Raw genomic sequence first — 17,038 nt, forward strand, 5'->3', positions numbered from 1 at the left:
GTGTTTAGCAGGGGTGATGCCGGCTCTGTGGGTTCCCGGGGGCTGGCCCTGTGTTTTCACTGCGGGCTGGGGGCTGCTGGGGCAGGAGCTGCTCGGGCCATGACAGTGCGCTGGGGCTGCGCCTGGATGGGCTCTGCGGTGCCCTGCGCTGGTCCCCAGGGGCTGCCAAACCAAATCCCAGTGACACTGACTGGTGCCGTACCAGACTGTGCCCTTGCTGTGCACATGGGAGTGGGGCTGAGTGTTTGTGCCCGTCCTCCTTGTTCTCCCCCTGTCAGGACAGACCAAGATACAAGAGGAGCAGTGTGTGATGGGCAATCCTGAAATGCCTGCAAGTTTTGTGTTTCTCCCTGAGCTCCTTCATCACACACTGCACAGATAACATCTGGAATAAACGCAGTAGTGCTGGTTGGAGGAAAGCAGGCCAAGGCTTGGAGAGGTAGGTTTTGAGTAAGTTAAAAGTAAGTCACTGTTACTGTGTGCATTTTGGGTTTGTGTGGTTATTTTAATCTTTTTTTCCTAAACTATTCAGGAACAGCTTTTACAGGCAATTCCTGATAATCTCTCAGGTGAAAATATTTGTGTTTTGGGACTTACTCATAGCTGCTGGATAAATCCAGGTGTTCTGTTTGGATAGAGTTTGTATCTTCATTGGCAGTTCTGTGTTGAGATGTGAGAGTCTACTGTCTTTGAAGAGAGAACCATTCCAGGGGAAAAGTGCCATGTCTGGCAGCAGGATGTGCAGGGGTGCTTTGCTTGCCTCCTAAGCCCCAGGTCTCAGCGCAGATGAAGTCACCAGATGTTGATAGGGATTTTCCTCACTTTGTGGGCATCTAGAATGGCCTTGGCAGAGTGGTATTCAGGGTTGTCTATAGTTATGACTTGTGTCTGGCAGGGAAAGTGTCTAAGGAGCTTTGCAGCTGTGCAGTGGAGTCTTTTTCCTGGTAGTTACAGAATGCAGTGTTCCCCTCTGATAGGAGCTGTCTGTGTGCCATGTAAGAATACCTGTACAGCAAGGAAATGTGTAGCATAATAAAATAACACCTTTGTTTATATGTGAGATACGTGAGAAGCCACAGTAATTCATGTGTGTCTTGAGCAGATACCTGTGCAGTGCCTTGGGCACGTTCGTGTAAGGTGAAACCTGAACCTGAGCATTCCCTTGAGTGGCTCATGGACCTGCAAACCCCTACGTGTTCATTGTGTGCTGCTTCTCTGCACGTGTGGAATTGCACACTTTACTTTCCAGGTGCTCCCAGCAGTGGCATGGTCAGTGAACCATAGATAGTGACATTGTGAATGAGGGCTTTTTAAGGGATGTTGCTGTATGCAGGCTCTGCAGGGGAAAGCTGTTCCATGGGGCAATGCTAATCCTTGATAGTTGCATTCTGGTGAATTTATTTACCCCACAAGGCAACAAATGATATGGAAATACACATGCGGCTTCAAAGGTACTGGGAAGTTGCAGATCAGTATAAAAGTATCTGTGCTTGCTTCATTGTTTGAGTAAGCCATCTGTCAGTGGGTTGCCTAAGACCCCTGTACTGATGCAATATCTCCACACAGCCTGAGCTTCCACCATGGGGCAAGAGCCTTCTGTGTTCTGTCTCCTGCAGCCACAGGGAGGTTCTGCTGCCCACATGGAAACACTGAATGGTTTGTGTTGGAAAAGCCGTCTAAGATCATGAAGTCAAACCATTCTTCCAGCACTGCCAAGGCCACCACTAATCCAATGTGCCACATCCACACAGCTTTTAAATCCCTCCAGGGGTGGGGACTCCACCACTGCCCTGGACAGTGCCAGGCAGCCTGTGCCAAGGCTGGACAACCCTTTCCATGAAGGAATTTTCCCCAGTATCCAACCTGAGCCTCCCCTGGCACATCTTGATGCCATTTCCTCTTGTCCTGTCCCTGTTCCCTGGGAGCAGATCCCAATGCTCCCTGGCTACCCCCTCCTGTCAGGGAGTTGTGCAGAGCTAGAAGGTCCCCCCTGAGCCTCCTTTTCTCCATGCTGGATTCCCCCAGCTCCCTCAGCCACTCTTGGTGCTCCAGTCCCTTCCCTGGACATACTCCAGCCTCTCAGTGTCTTTCTCATTGAGCGGGTCCCAGAACTGCCTCCAGGATTGCAGGTGCCTCAGCAGAGCCAGTACAGGGGATGGGCACTGCTCTGGTCCTGCTGGTCACACTATGGCTGATACAAGCCAGGTGCCCTTGGCCTTGCCCACCTGAGCACACCTTGGTTCATGTTCAGCTGCTTTCACCAGCACTCCCAGGGCCTTTCCCAGGTTTCCAGCTGCTCTGGCCCAGCATGGAGCACTGCCTGGGGTGACCCCAGTTTGGGACTCAGCACTCTGTCTGGTTGAGTAGACCATTGGCTCCAGCCCATATACAAGTTCAGAAGTCCCCCTGCTCCCCAGTTGCCCTGCATGGGGAAGCTGTCTAATTACTTTTGGTGTTTTCTGTGCTACTTGTGCATGCTGGGCCTTCAGCTGGTCTGCTTGTTCCCCAGGGGTTGCATGAGAGCCCCTGCCCTCCCCTCTGTTAAAGGAGAGGCTGTGTGTGATTGTGCCTTCCCCACACTGCTCAGGAAGGGGTTGATGCTGCTTCTGGCTCACTCCTTTCCCTAGTAAAGGCTTTTTTCTTTCTGGGATAAGTGGTTGTGTTGTCCTGTATTGTCATGTGTCTGTTCCCCCCACTCTGTCACTGTGAGCCTCTTGTCCCATGCCAGGCCATTCCTGCAGTTGGTGTGTCAGCTGGAGCTGTGGGCTCCAGCACGGGCGGCACATGGACCTGTACTTGTATGTGCCAGGAGGGAGAGCGAGCAGGGGTTTATTTTTATATGTGACGCTCGTGCTTTGCTACCTCTTCCTTATAAGAACCCAGGGGTTGGCGCTTTATGAACCTGTCAGAGTTACTGACCAGGAGAAATGTCCAGGACACTTTACACTGTGTAGTTGCCTTCTGTGTGGTGGTTTTATTCTTAGTCAGCAGTGCTGTGATTTTGCTTTGTATGCAAGGACAGAAGAGCCAGTATCCCATCCTTTGCGCTCTCCGTGTTTGCGGTCACTTGAATCTGAGACATTTGGTCTTTCTGGGTGGCACTTTGGCACATTTTTGGCGCTGTGATATGTGGATGTGTGCCTTGTGCATTTGCAGGTGGGTACCAAATGGAGTTGGTGGCTGACTTCCATTTTCTGAATTCTGGCAACCAAGTTTAGATAATAAGAAAGGACTGCCCAAGGTTGTTGCTCTCCGACGAAAGGAATGCCTTTGTGGGGCTGCTTGGGGATTGCATCGCCTTTGTGTGAGCTTCAATTAAAGAGCAAGCTGTGAATTACTGCTTTTAAATGCACATTTCTCCTTCTGAAGACACAGCTGTTGATGAATTCAGCTCGTGTGTGGCTGTTGTGGATAGCACAACTGTGATCCAGTATTATGGATGTTTTCTTTTGATAGGAATCTGGTGAGGTACATGCCAAATATGTACAGCCCTTGGGCTCTTGGCAGGGGGCCACTGGGACTGTCAGCGATATCTGGGTGCTTCTGATCTCATCTGGAAAGTCTGAGCTGCTCTTATGGTTCATGTTCCCATGTCTGTGTCATATGGAGATGAAATGCAACCTGAAGGTTCTGCACTAATGGGCTCACTCTGTCTGGCACGGTCTGTGCTCAATGGTGGCACTGGGGACTAAAGGCCATTTCCCAACAGCCGGTGCCTGTGGGGGTCCTTGTGGTGTTTCGGGTTGTCTGAACTGGTTCTTCTCTCCCCTGTGGCTTTTTGCTGCTGCTGTCCCGACAGTCCCAGTACAGAACTTCACCCCACATTGCTGTGAGGCCATACAGGAACAATTTGGCAGGACACAGACAGTTTTCTTAGGAAGAAAAGAGAGAGCAACATTAGCTGTCAAAGTGGAACAGGCATTGGGGTTTCAGGGTGGATTTTGCAGTCTTGGGACTTTATGACTACAAACCATAAGGATTCTATCGACTCTGTTACCTAAGCCAGTTGTGTGTCTGTGCTATGTTGGGTGTCTTCACCAAGTGTTACATCTGTCTTGTGCTTGGTTTATTGCTCATTTGGGCTTCCAAAGCCAGTTTAAGGGACTCCTTCAGAATCCAAAGCTGCCCTTGGTGCAGATGCTGGCCTGCCCAGGAGCCAGGGTCCCTTCTTTGCCTGCACCACATGGCAGGTTTGTTTGGAAATCTGGGAGCTGCCACTTTGAAAGAGAGTTTTCCATCGATAGCAAGTTCTGGTTTTCCAGTGATAATGTGCTTTTGCAGGAGGAAGTTAAACCCAAATGATCCACTTTGCCCTGTATGTGGCTGAAGCTCAGACACAGTGTCCGGCCTCCAGCTCTGCCCTGTGGTACCCAGTACTGCTGCATATGGAGTATGGCATGGGATACTGGGATCCCTGTCTCTGTGGGTATGGAGTGTGGCACACTGGGATCCCTGCATCGCTGTGTGTGGAGCGTGTCCTGGAGCCCTGGGATCGCTGATCCCTGTATGCTGAGCGCTGGGATCCCTGCCCATGTTCCCAATGCCCTCTAGTGGCTCTTGCCGCTGTGCTGCGGTTCCATAGGGCACGGCCAGCAGCTCCAGTCAAACAGCAAACATCCTTTTGTTTAGAAAGGAAAATACCTTTTGTGTATTTTTTGCTGGTTGCTTGTTAATTCCTCTTTATTTATCTGGGTTTAATCCCAACCCTTCCTTTGGGAAAAAAGTTCTTGTGAATTCAAACACTAGATAGTAACTGGATATCTCATGGACCTTTAAATCCATAGGAATTTTCTGTGGGGATTTATTAAAGAATGTTTTGTTCCTTACATTAAAATGTGTATTTTCTTTCTCTCTAAACAAGCAGTAACTGGAAGGAGTGTGCTTGCCGATGTCACTAGAACCAGACTTTGGTGCTTATCTATGTGCATTAATTGCTTTGAAAAAGTAATTTTTTTTAAGCAGTGGGAACAACACCTTTGAACTCATGTTCTCAAATAACTTTTTGAGGGAAAATTAGTATTTTGTAAGGGTCAGAGTCTCCCTCCCAGCTCCTTCCTTCCTCCAGTCTCCCACCGCAGCCGGCCCAGTTGAGGTGGTGTGGCTGGGCCATGCTGAGGGCTGTGAGCCCCTGCCAAAGCCCCAGAGTGTCCTGGCCTGCAGGGACGTGGTGCAGGCTTTGGGCTGGCGCTGAGGACACGTGGGTGGGTGTGTTATAGGTCTTCTGTGCACAGCTGTGCACAAGCTCTTCTCAGCAACAGCAGACAAGGTATTCCTTGAGGCTTTTTGGAAAATGAATGACTGCAAGAGCAGTTTCATAGAAGCAGGGTTTAAATTGAAGTATCGGGCTTTTTCCTCGGGAGGACCATGCATGCTGTGGAATGCATAAAATCTGTTAAAAGTCCAGTATGTTTTGTTTGCCTCTTTGTGGGGGCATGGGTCTGACTTCCATCCTCATCCTCATCCTCCCTCTGAGAAATACAGGGCAGGGGCTTGTGTGTACAAACATACTTGTGTATATTTGTTTCTTTATTTTCGGGAACTCAAACTGCTTGAAAAGACACCAGATAAGTACATGCAGCTGCAGAGTTTTCCCAGTGTTTGGACGGCTGTGTGCTTCCTGTATCTCCAGTCCCAGCACTGTAGCCAGCTGCCCATTCGTGTGCTCAGCCTCCTTTACTGGGAGAGCGGCGCTGGGCTCGCTGCAGGGCCCTCGTGCTCTCCCCCAGCCGGCTCTGGCAGGAGAAGGGCTGGAGCGCCAAGGGCGGATGCCCTGGTGAGGGAGGTCGTGGCGTGTGGGGTCTCAGGGCCGCCCCGCGTGTCGCAGAGGTGCGACGCCTCCCACCAGCACCAAACAACCCATGCTGGTTTGAACTGGGCCCCAAGGCTGCAGCCCTGAGTTACCTGCGGAGGAGCTGGCTATGCCTGAGCAGCTGCTGGTGCTGCTAGTTAACCTCTGAACCTGCCCAGCAATGTTAAACTCAGTTTTTGCCTTTTTAAAGCGCCTTTTCCTCGAGCTGGGTGTCCCTGCTGTCTGAAAGGCTCTCCTGGGGGACCTGTCCCTGCTGGGGTCCCTGGAGCGCTCCCCCTGCTCCCATCCGTGCAGCGCCTGGGGTGGCTTTGGGTCTTTGAACTGTCAGTGTGTGGAACGAGAGCGCAGGTCCCAGGAGCCACCTTTGTCCAGGCTTGCTGAGTTGGCAGGCCCAGGGCCAGGAAGGGGCTGCTCCGGGCTGTTGTGCCGAGGGCAGCGTGCGGAGGGGGCCGACACCACCCTGCCTTGGGAGCAGCGCACCCCTTTGAGCTGACCTGGAGCATTGAGCCGCTAGTGGTTCTTTGGGATAGCTCTCCTCTGCTGTAAACTCCCTATATGGATTGCTCCCTGCTCATGCTGTTTAACTTCCTTTGATCGTGTTTCCAGCATGATTGTTGAAGGTTAAATATTGGCATGTGTTAAGGATGCCTTGGGGTGTGTCAAGGACAAATAAGGGAAGGTTTCTTGGGGAATGGGTGTTTGGAAGGGATAGTGTTGCTCTGGGAGATGAGGTGGTCAGCGCTGCCTGGGCCTTTCTGTGAAGGCCAAAAGTGCATGCTTGGGGTCAGAAATTTATGATAATTTTAACTGGTGATGAATCAATTACTGAAAACAAATCCACGTCAGGAAATAAATACAGAGGTAATGGCTTGGCTTTCATCACTGAGCACTTAAAAAGTGCTAATGATTTGAAAAGGCACAAGAAGAGATCTGAAAGGAAAATGGCAATATCAGATTTATTTTCAATTTTCATCTCCTTCGCTAGAATTAAATCTGAGAAATGAAGACAAATACTTGCACGTAAGGAGCATGGTAATGGCTCAGTGCCTTGTCAAGGAGAGGAACTTTGGTTTGCACCTACTGCTTGCTGCTGCTTTTGACTGGAATTTTGTGGCATGCGACTAGGCCAGAGAGTCTCTGGAGGAACTGACCAGCACAGGACAGACAAACCATTGTGAGTCACTAGCCCTGTGTTGGGTTAAATCCTGAGAGAACTGAGTTTAAGAAACTGCAGAAAAGTTTCTTTTCAGAAGCCTTGTTTCACAGTAAAAAGTGGAGTAAAGAGTGGTCTGTTGTTTTCTTGTAGAAACCAAGTATCCTGGCAAAGATTGGAAATAAAAAGGCAAATTCACTCCTTCATTTCCTGTTTTAGAGGGAGCATGTGCCTCTGCTTTATGCTGGAATCAGCCTGAACTGTTGCACAAGATGTAGTTACCTGTCTTCAGCAGCAGGGAAATGTACTTGGCCTATTGAAAGGAAAATCCTTGGAGAAGCAATTTAAACTGGGAAATTACTCTTCAGAGAGCAGCATCTTCCTTAAATACATCTCAATCTTTTTCTTGGCATCCAGCAATGGTTTTTGCTGGTTAATGGAAGTTATTCTGAGTTTTCTGGTGGAGGTATTTTCTGTTTCCCCTCAAAGCCCAGATAATACACTTTTACATACCACCTTCTAATTTCATAATAATTTAACTTTTTAATAACTGGTTCAAAGAATGTATCATCTGTATTACATTCCTGCTTGCTACTAGGAGGGTTCATATTTTCCTACTACAAGCTTCTCTATCTACCCAGTAGTTGCATGTGATGTCTCTGTGAATCTAAAAAGAAGTTGCAGTAAATGTTTGAATTTTGTAAGTGAAGGAAATTACAAGACACAGTTAAAAAGGAGACCAATCAACCTTGGGTTGTGTTTTGTGTAAAGAATTGATGAAAGACATTGCTAAACGCTGATTTTGGGGTGGTTGCATTTGTAGACAGCAGTGGAAGCATACAGAGCTCTCATGTCTCTCCTTTCTGCAGCTGCAGGGTGGTTGATGGAGTTATGATTCTCCCTGTACTGATGGTGATGGCATTCCCATCTCCGAGCTGGCAAGGTGAGTGCTGTGTGGGGTCAGAATTTTCAGTGGGGTGTTTGCTAACTCTTCCCTGATTGCTCCAGGAAGGGCATTGGGTTTGGAAAGTGACTCCCATAACTGGTTTACACAGCTGTGTGCACGTGAAGCTTTTCTGACATGCAGTGAGTTTACGGTTTGCCTCAGGAAAAGGGGAGTAGTATTTCCACTGCCATGGAAAGGCAGGAATGGTGCATTTGAAGATCTCTTGGATGTTTTGAGAGATGAGCTCCTGAAAGATGTTTACTCACTACTTCCCAAACAGCCTTTGGAAAACATTGAATAAAGGCTTGTAACTTGTAACAAGGGAGTAACTTGGTTTTCTCAGTTTTAAATTTTAACTTACTTGATCGAGGTCTCTTGTGTCTGCTGTGGTATGTCTTTGTCATGCTGAAATAGCTGAATTAGAATTGTTACCTCCTAGTTAGTGGTTCTTCAGCACTATCTGAAAACAGTATCTCTTCCCTTAAGCAGATTTTATTATCTAATGATTTCGTTACCTCTAACTGAAGCTATTAAGACTGGGATGATGGGATGATGTTTTTTCCTCCACTCTTCCCTTTTACAGATGATGAACTGAAGCTCAAGATGGTCCCCTATGAATGTGTGTGTGAAGGCATGTCCTGTGGGAATGGGGATCGGTGCCAAGGCCAGCGGTGCTTTGCTTCCCTGAGCATTAATGACGGGACTAAGGTTTACCAGAAAGGCTGCTTCCAGGTCTACGAACAGCGGAAAATGACGTGCAAAACGCCTCCATCCCCCAACCAGGCTGTGGAGTGCTGCCAGGGACACCTGTGCAACATGAACATCACTGCGCAGCTGCCCTCTTCCAAAGGTGGGAGCTTAATTAATTGGCAGTGCATTTTGAGGAAGAATAGGGGCTTGGCTTTGATCTGCTGTGGTTGGAGAGAGATGGCTCCAGTGCTGGCTGAAGGAAGGGTTTTGTGGGTGCAGGACACCCTTGGTGCCCTGGTCCCCCCCCTGGAGCCTGCTGGCACACATCTGATGCCCATGGGTTGACTGGTCCCTGTGGCTGGGGTAGTGAGGGGGTTGCAGTGTGTGGTTGGGGTCAGGGTGGAGGCACTGCCTGTGGGAAGTGGCTCAGTGCAGGTGGGGGTTGTGCTGTTCCACAGGGAGCGCATCCTCCGTGCCAGGTGTGTGCTCCCACCTGGCTGTGCAAGGCCTTTCTGGCAGGCTGGGTGGGTACCGAGGTAAGGGTTGGTGTCAGTGCTAATGGGTTTAAAGACTTTCTCTGGGAACCTGCAAATTTATTGTTTTCTCTTTTTTCACACTTTTTCCCTTCCCCCTCTTTTCCAAGGGCAAACCTTTCAAGGAGAAGCTGCAGGTTACAGCATGGAAACACTAATCATCGTTATCCTAGCTCCTGTGGTAGTGTTGATAGTTTTTTCTGCAGTAGCTGTGCTGATCATCCGGAGAATACAGAAAAACCACATGGAGAGGCTCAATTCCAGGGATGCAGAGTACGGCACAATCGAGGGGCTCATCGCCTCGAACGTGGGGGACAGCACGTTGGCAGTAAGTGACCCGTGTGCAGGGTGTGAGCTTTCCTCACTTCCAAACTCCCCTCTCTTCCTTCCATGTGGCCACATCGCTAAGAGGACCTTTTGCTGCCAGGGGATGCCCCTTGGCCTCAGGACTTGAGTGGTGCCATTCCTGTGCTCCCAAAACTAGTATTAATGAATTTTAACCAAAAGATGGGTTTGGCAAGTGTAGGTCTTTTGACCTGGAGAGTTCCTCTAAACTGTTCATGTTCTGGAAACAATTTCAGCACATCAAGACAGAGTGTGCCTGATTGTTGGGTGGGCTGCAGTAATGGGAGAGGTGAAGAACTGTGCTGCATGTTTGATATACAACAGCCTGAAGGGTTGGAAAAGATGTGATGCTAGGTGAGAAAGAAAGAAAATACAGATAATTTTGACGTTTAAAACCCTCAGACCTGACTGCCATGATCTTGGTAGCAGGACTCTGGGATGACTGGGATATCAGTGACATTTTGTTGATAGAAGAGCAGTGGGAGTTCTAAGAAACGTGCAGTGCTTACTCAAAGCTCAGCTTTCAAAATAAGCTCTTGTTCACACGGTCTCTGGAAAATATAGTGGGCTGGAAATCGTTCCCTTTCTGCAGGCTGACTGTCCCTTCCCCCTTCCCTTAGGCCAGAGCACAAATGTCCCAGCAGCTGTCCCTCACTTTATCTGAGCAGAGCAAGTAAAGCTTCATGCAGATGGAGTGTTTGTTTCTGAAGCAGTGCAGAGTTTTCTTCTCCTTGCGTTGCTGAGATAAAATGTCCCCAACATTAAGAGGCTGGAAAACATTTTCTGTTTTGGTGCTGTCCGACCATAATGTGCTTTCACTGCAGGGTTGAAGAGTGGCCTATGTCCGTTGATATTTTTTTTTCCTTTTTTTTGATGCCTTTGGCTCTGTTTAATCAGCCCACGAGGCTTGACTCTGTGTTACTGGTTTAAAACAGCCAGTCTTGATGTATTCACCATGGCCCAGGCATGTGTGCAACTGATGACCTGTCTTTAAGCACTGACTTGCAGCTTTTATCAGCTCTTCTGTCTTACCTGTGCAAGATCATTTCAAGCCATTTGCAAACCTTTTGTACTTCTAGTTATTTAGTGTTACTTGGAAATGGTGATAAAACCACAAAGAATAAATCAGAATTCTGTTTCAAAGAGCTGGGAGGAGTTGGGAGCTGTGAGGGCTTGCTTGGTCTGGTGGAGCTGTCAGACCCTCTGAGCGATGGTGCCAGCGCCGCTGCTCTGCCTCTGAGTGTGGCTGATGCACAAAAAGTAAATGGTAGTTCCTGTGCCTAAACGTTCACCTAAACAGCAAGTCTTTTAGATCCCAGATTTTTCTTCTCCATTGTGTTTTAAGTCACTGGTTTTGTCACACATTAGATAAGTTTACATTTAGGATTAGTATCTGCAGTGTAGCAAGTGCTTAAAACCCTAAGCTGCTTAGTGGGCATGGAAGGAGCTCTGGCCTCTTCAAATCTTGTTTTTACAGTTGCTGTAGATAAGTTTGGGGGTGGTTTTTTGTTTTTGTTTCTTTTTTTTGCCTCTGTTGCAAGCAGGAAGGAAAATGAGCCCCCAGTTCATGTTAAAAAGTAAGGTAGTCTCTGTCACTCCTAGATTATCTTTTTCTTGAGCACTCATTAAGAGGTTGTTAGAAGAGATGAGATTTCTGCTGCTGCTTTCTGGTTCAAGCCCAGCAATGCAGTTTTCTGGAAATAATAGAAAGTTGATTATACTTAGGCTTTTTTATCCTATTTTCCTTGGTAAAGAAAAAGTCCAGGAATAGTTGTTAATACTTTGAACTAATACAAAAGTCCTGGCTGTAAAAGTAGCTGGCATTAGCATTTTACAAGCCTAATGGGATTTTAACATTCAATCAAGATCTCACTCATGTTTATTATAAGCGTTCTTAAGCAAAGTCTGCATTCTGTGTGCTAAAAATACCAGAAAGTGACAAAGCTTTTAAGAAAGATTTGTTACAGAAGTTTTTCTGGAATATCAATGCCAGATCTTGTGTAGGTAAATACCTGCACTAAGCTTGAATAGTCTGGCCCAAAGTCTCCCATGTACCTGCCTCAGAGCGCATCCCAAGTGGCCCTGGGTGCAGGTAAGCAGCGGTGTGCCAGTGGTTGCCAAGTCAGGAGCCAAGTGGGGCTTGCAGGAGCAGGACAGGGAGGATGGCTGCAGCCCCCTGCAGAGCCTCCTGCTCCGCTGCAGCTCTGCTCTGAGGGATCCGTGGTTCCATAAATCCAGGCTCAGGAGTGGGGTGGGTGGTGTGTGGGTTAAGGGGGCTTGGGTGGCTGTGCACACCCATCTGCTGGCCCAGCCCTCCCAGAAGGGCTCAGTTTTGGGGTGCTTGCTTGTTCCAGCCCTAGTGTTCCCAGGGCCTGCCCACCTGCATAGGGATAAAGGTTTCAAGTACAGAAATCAAAGGAAGTTTAGTTATTTTTGAGGTGCTGAGATTATTGCCAGATACAGAAACTTTTGGGAGAGAACAGTTGATACTAACCATATTTGTTTGAAAGAGGTACCAGAAAGAGAACTGAGAGGACATAAGGTAAGTGAAAGAAGAGTGAAGTGCTGAAAAAGGGTAGAATCTTAGGACAGAGGATAGCCTGTAGGCCAGGAGTGCACTTCCAGTTCACAGACATCTATTGTCCTATTCCACTTACTAAACAAATAATGACTTACTAAACAAATGCTCTTTGACCCCGAGTGACCAAATGGCATCCCCAGAGCCACAGAGATACCCCCAAGCTTTAACCTAACCTGTCCTTTGTAAACAGGGAAAAATGGGGTTTCTCACGGGTTCTAAACTTCTGCGTTTCCTTCTGAACAGGATTTGTTGGACCATTCCTGCACATCTGGAAGTGGCTCTGGACTTCCTTTCTTGGTGCAAAGAACGGTGGCTCGCCAGATTACCCTTGTGGAGTGTGTAGGTCAGTGTCTTCTGGGTGTTTAGTTTTTTGTAGGGCTTTAGTGTTAATTTTAAGGATTCATTGAATTTTTCTTCAGCGTATTTTTATTCTTAATTGAGTAGTGTTGCATCTGAGTTTAGGAAGCATTTGGGTCAAAGGTACCTGGAGGCATTGACATTGAGCCAAAATGCTGTCCTGGCACTGAAGAGGTGAGGAAGGCATGAGAATGATTGATTTTAATAAGAAAAAGGGCTAGAATATGTTCTGTGCTGCTGCTTTGGTGACTTGAATTTGGGGTGGGTTAACAGCTTCCTGTAAGTCCCGAGAAGATTTAACTCATCAGGGTGTTCAATCAAGCCCAGCTGTGACAGATGAACTTAGGCATTTGTAAGGACTGGGCCTACAGTTTAGCAGTGTTTCTTTGCTTTTGTCTCAGTGTTGTGTTGAGTAGGCACAGATGTTCACATCTGCCTGAAATCCAAGTGTGCATCCTCTGATGCTCTGCAGTTCCTCTTGATGAGGAACTGTAGGGTAGGACATACATGGTGATTGTACTTGTGGCATGTTTTTGTGTGCATACATGTGAGTGAGTGCGTGTGTCCTTGGAAAGAGGCCTGCTCCCAGGTTAGCTCAGGCTGGCACCATTTCTGGGGGCTCTGTGTATTAGCCTGTAAGGCGGAAACAGATGAAAGTGCTTGTGCAGGAGGTGTCTCTGGAGTGACAGCACTGAGACCTCAGCCCTGGGTGTCTTTGTTCAGGGAACCTGCTGCTTGCTCCCATGAGCCTCTGAAGGACATGGAACAGCAGAGCAAGGAAGGGCAGAATTTGGGTGTTTGGAGTTGTCAGGTCTGGCACAATTCATGGCCCCATGCCTGAGGCCATCATATGTGGGCTGCACTGGAAATGGTAGCAGCCAGAACTGCTCTAGTGTGCCTTGTCCAAGATGGTGCTCGATACTTGATAATTTCATTCTCTTCTTCTCAGCTATTGGGTAAAAAGCTTGGCTTGCAGACAGTGTGTCCTGATTGCCACAGGACAGGGCTCGGTTCTGCTGGGGTTTGGTGGTTTTGTTAATCCTTTTTTTGTTTGTGGGTGGGTTTGGGTTTTTGTTTTCTTTAAATCATCATTTTGTGTTTCTGCAAGGGCTGATGATGTACTAGGAATGTAAAGCCTGTGTCCCCAGCATTACATTTCCTTCCTGTCGTCCTAGCTGCAGAATTCACAGCTTTGTGTTGTGCACACTGACCTTGCCATGTGCTGCCTAAGTCACTTCAGCTGCAAAAGCACTTTTATTGCTGGTTGTTGAATGGTGACACTTCCCAGTTCAAACCCTCTGTACTGCACTGGTGGGGAGAGATCCACACTCACAGGGCTTGCAGTCAAAACAAACAGGAGTAATGAGGGATGCTGGAGCACAGTGTGACTCCAGCAGTAAGAAGTGCGTGCAGGGGTGATCAGACCACGCTGGTGTGATATCTGGTTCATGACAATCGAGTTCTGCTTGGTGAAGGCAGCTGTTGTTGACAGCTTCTCCTGTGTTGTTTCCCCTGCCAGGAAAGGGCCGTTATGGAGAAGTTTGGAGGGGTCAGTGGCAAGGAGAAAATGTTGCTGTGAAGATCTTCTCTTCTAGGGATGAAAAGTCCTGGTTCAGGGAAACTGAGCTGTACAACACTGTATTGCTGCGGCACGAGAATATTTTAGGTAAGTAGGACAAGCACATTCTGTATCCTGGTGTGTCAGGTGTAAAGGTGAGTTACCTGCACAGGTCACTTGTGAAGAACTGCACACTCACCAGGCATCTCACAGTCTCTAGGTTCTTGTGTTGTGATAAATAGCTGAAGGGAAATTTTCAGGGAGAGACTTCCGGGGGGGCTGAGTCTCAAATGGGGAATGTGTCATAGCAGCTGTGACTTGTTGCTTTGCAATATTCCAGCAGGAAGCAGTTAATCAGCCAGATGAATCAGGTGTTGGCAGCTGAGCACACAGAAAACAGTGGAGGTGCCACAGACCCCTGTGGGAGGGACTGGCTCTTGCAGCTCTCACTGCAGAGTCCTGCACGGTGTGTCAGGGGAAGTTCTGGTGGATCCGTGTTTGGTTGTAATCTCAGTTTCCCTGCAGAAATGGAGGGAGAAAAGGTGGGGAGGAGTTTATAATGAGATTTAAGGATTTGAATACTTTTCCTTATGACTGAGTAAAGTGCAATATGAATCCAGTATTCTCTTTTGTTTGACTGTTCTGCTCAGGGTGAGAGAGCACTCAGGGTGAGTAAGGTCCTTTGATGTTTAAATTTCAGCTATAGCTGCATGATGTATCTTGTTTCCCTGTAAATATGGAAGTAAATGAACCTTGTGCATCACTCATACTTCATGTGCTCAATTCTAAGAACTGGGAAAATGGCTTTGTTATGTTGGGCCTTGGCTGAGATCTAAGCAGCCCTTTGATTCCTAATAGACATGCCCTTCTGTCACCAGTGTGCCACCTCTGCAAATAAAAGCAGCAGCACATTTTCTGAGTGCTGACACTGCCTCACCCAAAATCTGTCTTCAGTCAGTTTTCCTTCGGCTTCTTATTCTTGCTTCCTGTCAGAGAATGTTCCCTGGCTCTGTAGCTCATCCTGCTAGACATTTGTCTGTTTCCTGAAGCAGTTCCTTTGTTACTACAAAAAATAATTTGGTGGCCTCCTGAAATGTGAATTATTGAACTTCCCTTCCTGAGAGAGCAAGTGGCTTGGCTGAAATTACATTGCACAATTCCCTTGGTGCTCTGCCTGTGTTTAGTCTTTCTTGATAACTGTCAAATTTGTTGGCTATTTTAGAGACTTTTTTAGATGCAATATTAAACAATATCACAGGTTACAGAAATGTCACATTGTGCACAAGTCTGACTTTAGGGGAGAAAGCAGTGGGTGTTCTTTCTGACAAATGTATGTGAGCTTTTAACAATCGTGGTTTGTTCCTTTGACTTGGGAATAAAACTTCGGTTGTTCCCAGCTAAAGGTGTTGAGGTCACTATGTGGATATATGCAGAGGTGACAGGAAGGGAGCTTTCCTGAATTTGGGGTTCAGTTTTAAGATATGACATTTTTGAAGGCAGTTCTTGAGGTTCATGGGTTTTGAACAGAAAACTTTCTCTGTTTCTTCGTAGAAGATCATTGTGGCTAGACTACACATTCAACCCTTTTCTGAGCAGACTGCACTGGCTGCCTGTGGGCTCTAAAAATGGAAATGGTTGTTAATGGCTTGATGTTTGTGAGGTGTTGCTGCTTTCCAGTGTGACCCTCTCAACTGGGCAGCAGCAAATGTGCTACAGACTTGGGGTGTTTCTGTTTGACTGGGAACTTCCCCACCCCCCTCAAAAAGAGGGAAAAATAAAAGTATTTTTGAAGTGTGTGGTCCTAACAAGTAGTTGTTCGGTGCGACTGACAATACATAAATGGGTTCTTGTGAATAGATGCGAGTTAGATTTCCAGCCTTTGTTGGCTTTGTTTTCATCACAGTGGTACCTGCAGTCGTTTGCAGTGCAGTTGTAATTAAACAAGTCTGCATTGCAAGAGGGGCCAGCAGTATTGATGCACAGTATCACAGAGCATTCAGAGCTGGAAGGGACCTGCAAGGGTCAGCAAGTCCAGCTCTGAAGTGGGTGGCCTGTACGGGGATCAACCCCACAACCTTGGCGTTATCAGCACCCTGCTCTAACCAGCTGAGCTGCTTTTTTCAGGGCGTCTTGAAGGATCTCTGTCAATTTATTTTCTTGTTTCTCCTTCTGTCGCTCTAGGTTTTATTGCATCTGATATGACTTCCAGGAACTCCAGCACGCAGCTGTGGCTGATCACGCACTACCACGAGATGGGCTCTCTGTACGACTACCTGCAGCTGACCACGCTGGACACGGTGAGCTGCCTTCGCATCGTGCTGTCCATCGCCAGCGGCCTGGCACACCTGCACATCGAGATCTTCGGCACGCAGGGCAAGCCGGCCATCTCGCACCGCGACCTCAAGAGCAAGAACATCCTTGTCAAGAAGAACGGGCAGTGCTGCATCGCCGACCTGGGTGAGCGCAGCTCCCTGCTCGTGCAGAGGGTGTTGGGTGGCTGCAGCTGCAGGACCTTGCAGTGGCCCCGCAGTGGCCCCGCAGTGGCCCCGCGCTGCCCCTCCCTGCGCTGGTGCTCCCCGCGGCGGCCGCCAGGTGGCGCCTGCAGCCCAACCACTCTCTTTGGGAGTTTTGGGTTTCCATGGTTAAATCCCATTCCCGGATCCCAGAGGATGCAGGGATTAGACTTCATTTCTGAGATAATGTGTGTCCTCCCACAGTCAGTCTGAGCCATGTGCTCGCTGTCCCAGTGCCGTAGCTCTGTCCAGCTTGAGTCGTGCAGATCATTCTGTGAGCCCAGAAGTGGGTTCCCTCGGACCAGCTGGTTTGAAGCCTGATGTGCAGGTGCTGAGGAGCAGTTGCAGCAGTGTGGCTTGTTCACACCTTGGAGGGATGTCTGACAATAACTTTCTTTTCTTTCCTCTGAAGACGAGGGAGAAAATAGTGGTAGAACAGTATTGGGGCACCATTGCCTAGGCAAAAAGTATATCAGGAGATGGGAATTTTTAGCATAATAATTCTACTGCATAGTTTCTATCACTTGTGCCTGAGGGACTGGAGATACACACA

General features: G+C 48.0%; 1 protein-coding gene across 4 annotated transcripts in view; it reads left to right on the forward strand.

The window, feature by feature from the left end:
• The window catches only part of ACVR1 (activin A receptor type 1), a 47,977-nt gene that overhangs the window by 20,745 nt on the left and 10,194 nt on the right, over positions 1 to 17,038 (forward strand). For 3 of the 4 annotated variants that reach the window (XM_042040936.1, XM_042040935.1, XM_042040937.1), the window contains exons 2-7: positions 7,832 to 7,905; positions 8,492 to 8,758; positions 9,242 to 9,459; positions 12,301 to 12,400; positions 13,934 to 14,080; positions 16,154 to 16,429. In XM_042040936.1, the coding sequence (XP_041896870.1) occupies positions 7,854 to 7,905; positions 8,492 to 8,758; positions 9,242 to 9,459; positions 12,301 to 12,400; positions 13,934 to 14,080; positions 16,154 to 16,429 (1,060 nt within the window). In that variant the 5' untranslated portion in view covers positions 7,832 to 7,853. Of the gene's footprint in view, positions 1 to 6,878; positions 6,984 to 7,831; positions 7,906 to 8,491; positions 8,759 to 9,241; positions 9,460 to 12,300; positions 12,401 to 13,933; positions 14,081 to 16,153; positions 16,430 to 17,038 lie in introns of those variants that run through there. The other variant, XM_042040934.1, reaches the window with a different exon arrangement.

This window comes from Corvus kubaryi, unplaced genomic scaffold, assembly GCF_017639235.1.
Source record: "Corvus kubaryi isolate FWS band 111438036 unplaced genomic scaffold, C.kubaryi_AGA036_p1.0 37396, whole genome shotgun sequence".
In the NCBI taxonomy this organism is placed as follows: domain Eukaryota; kingdom Metazoa; phylum Chordata; class Aves; order Passeriformes; family Corvidae; genus Corvus; species Corvus kubaryi.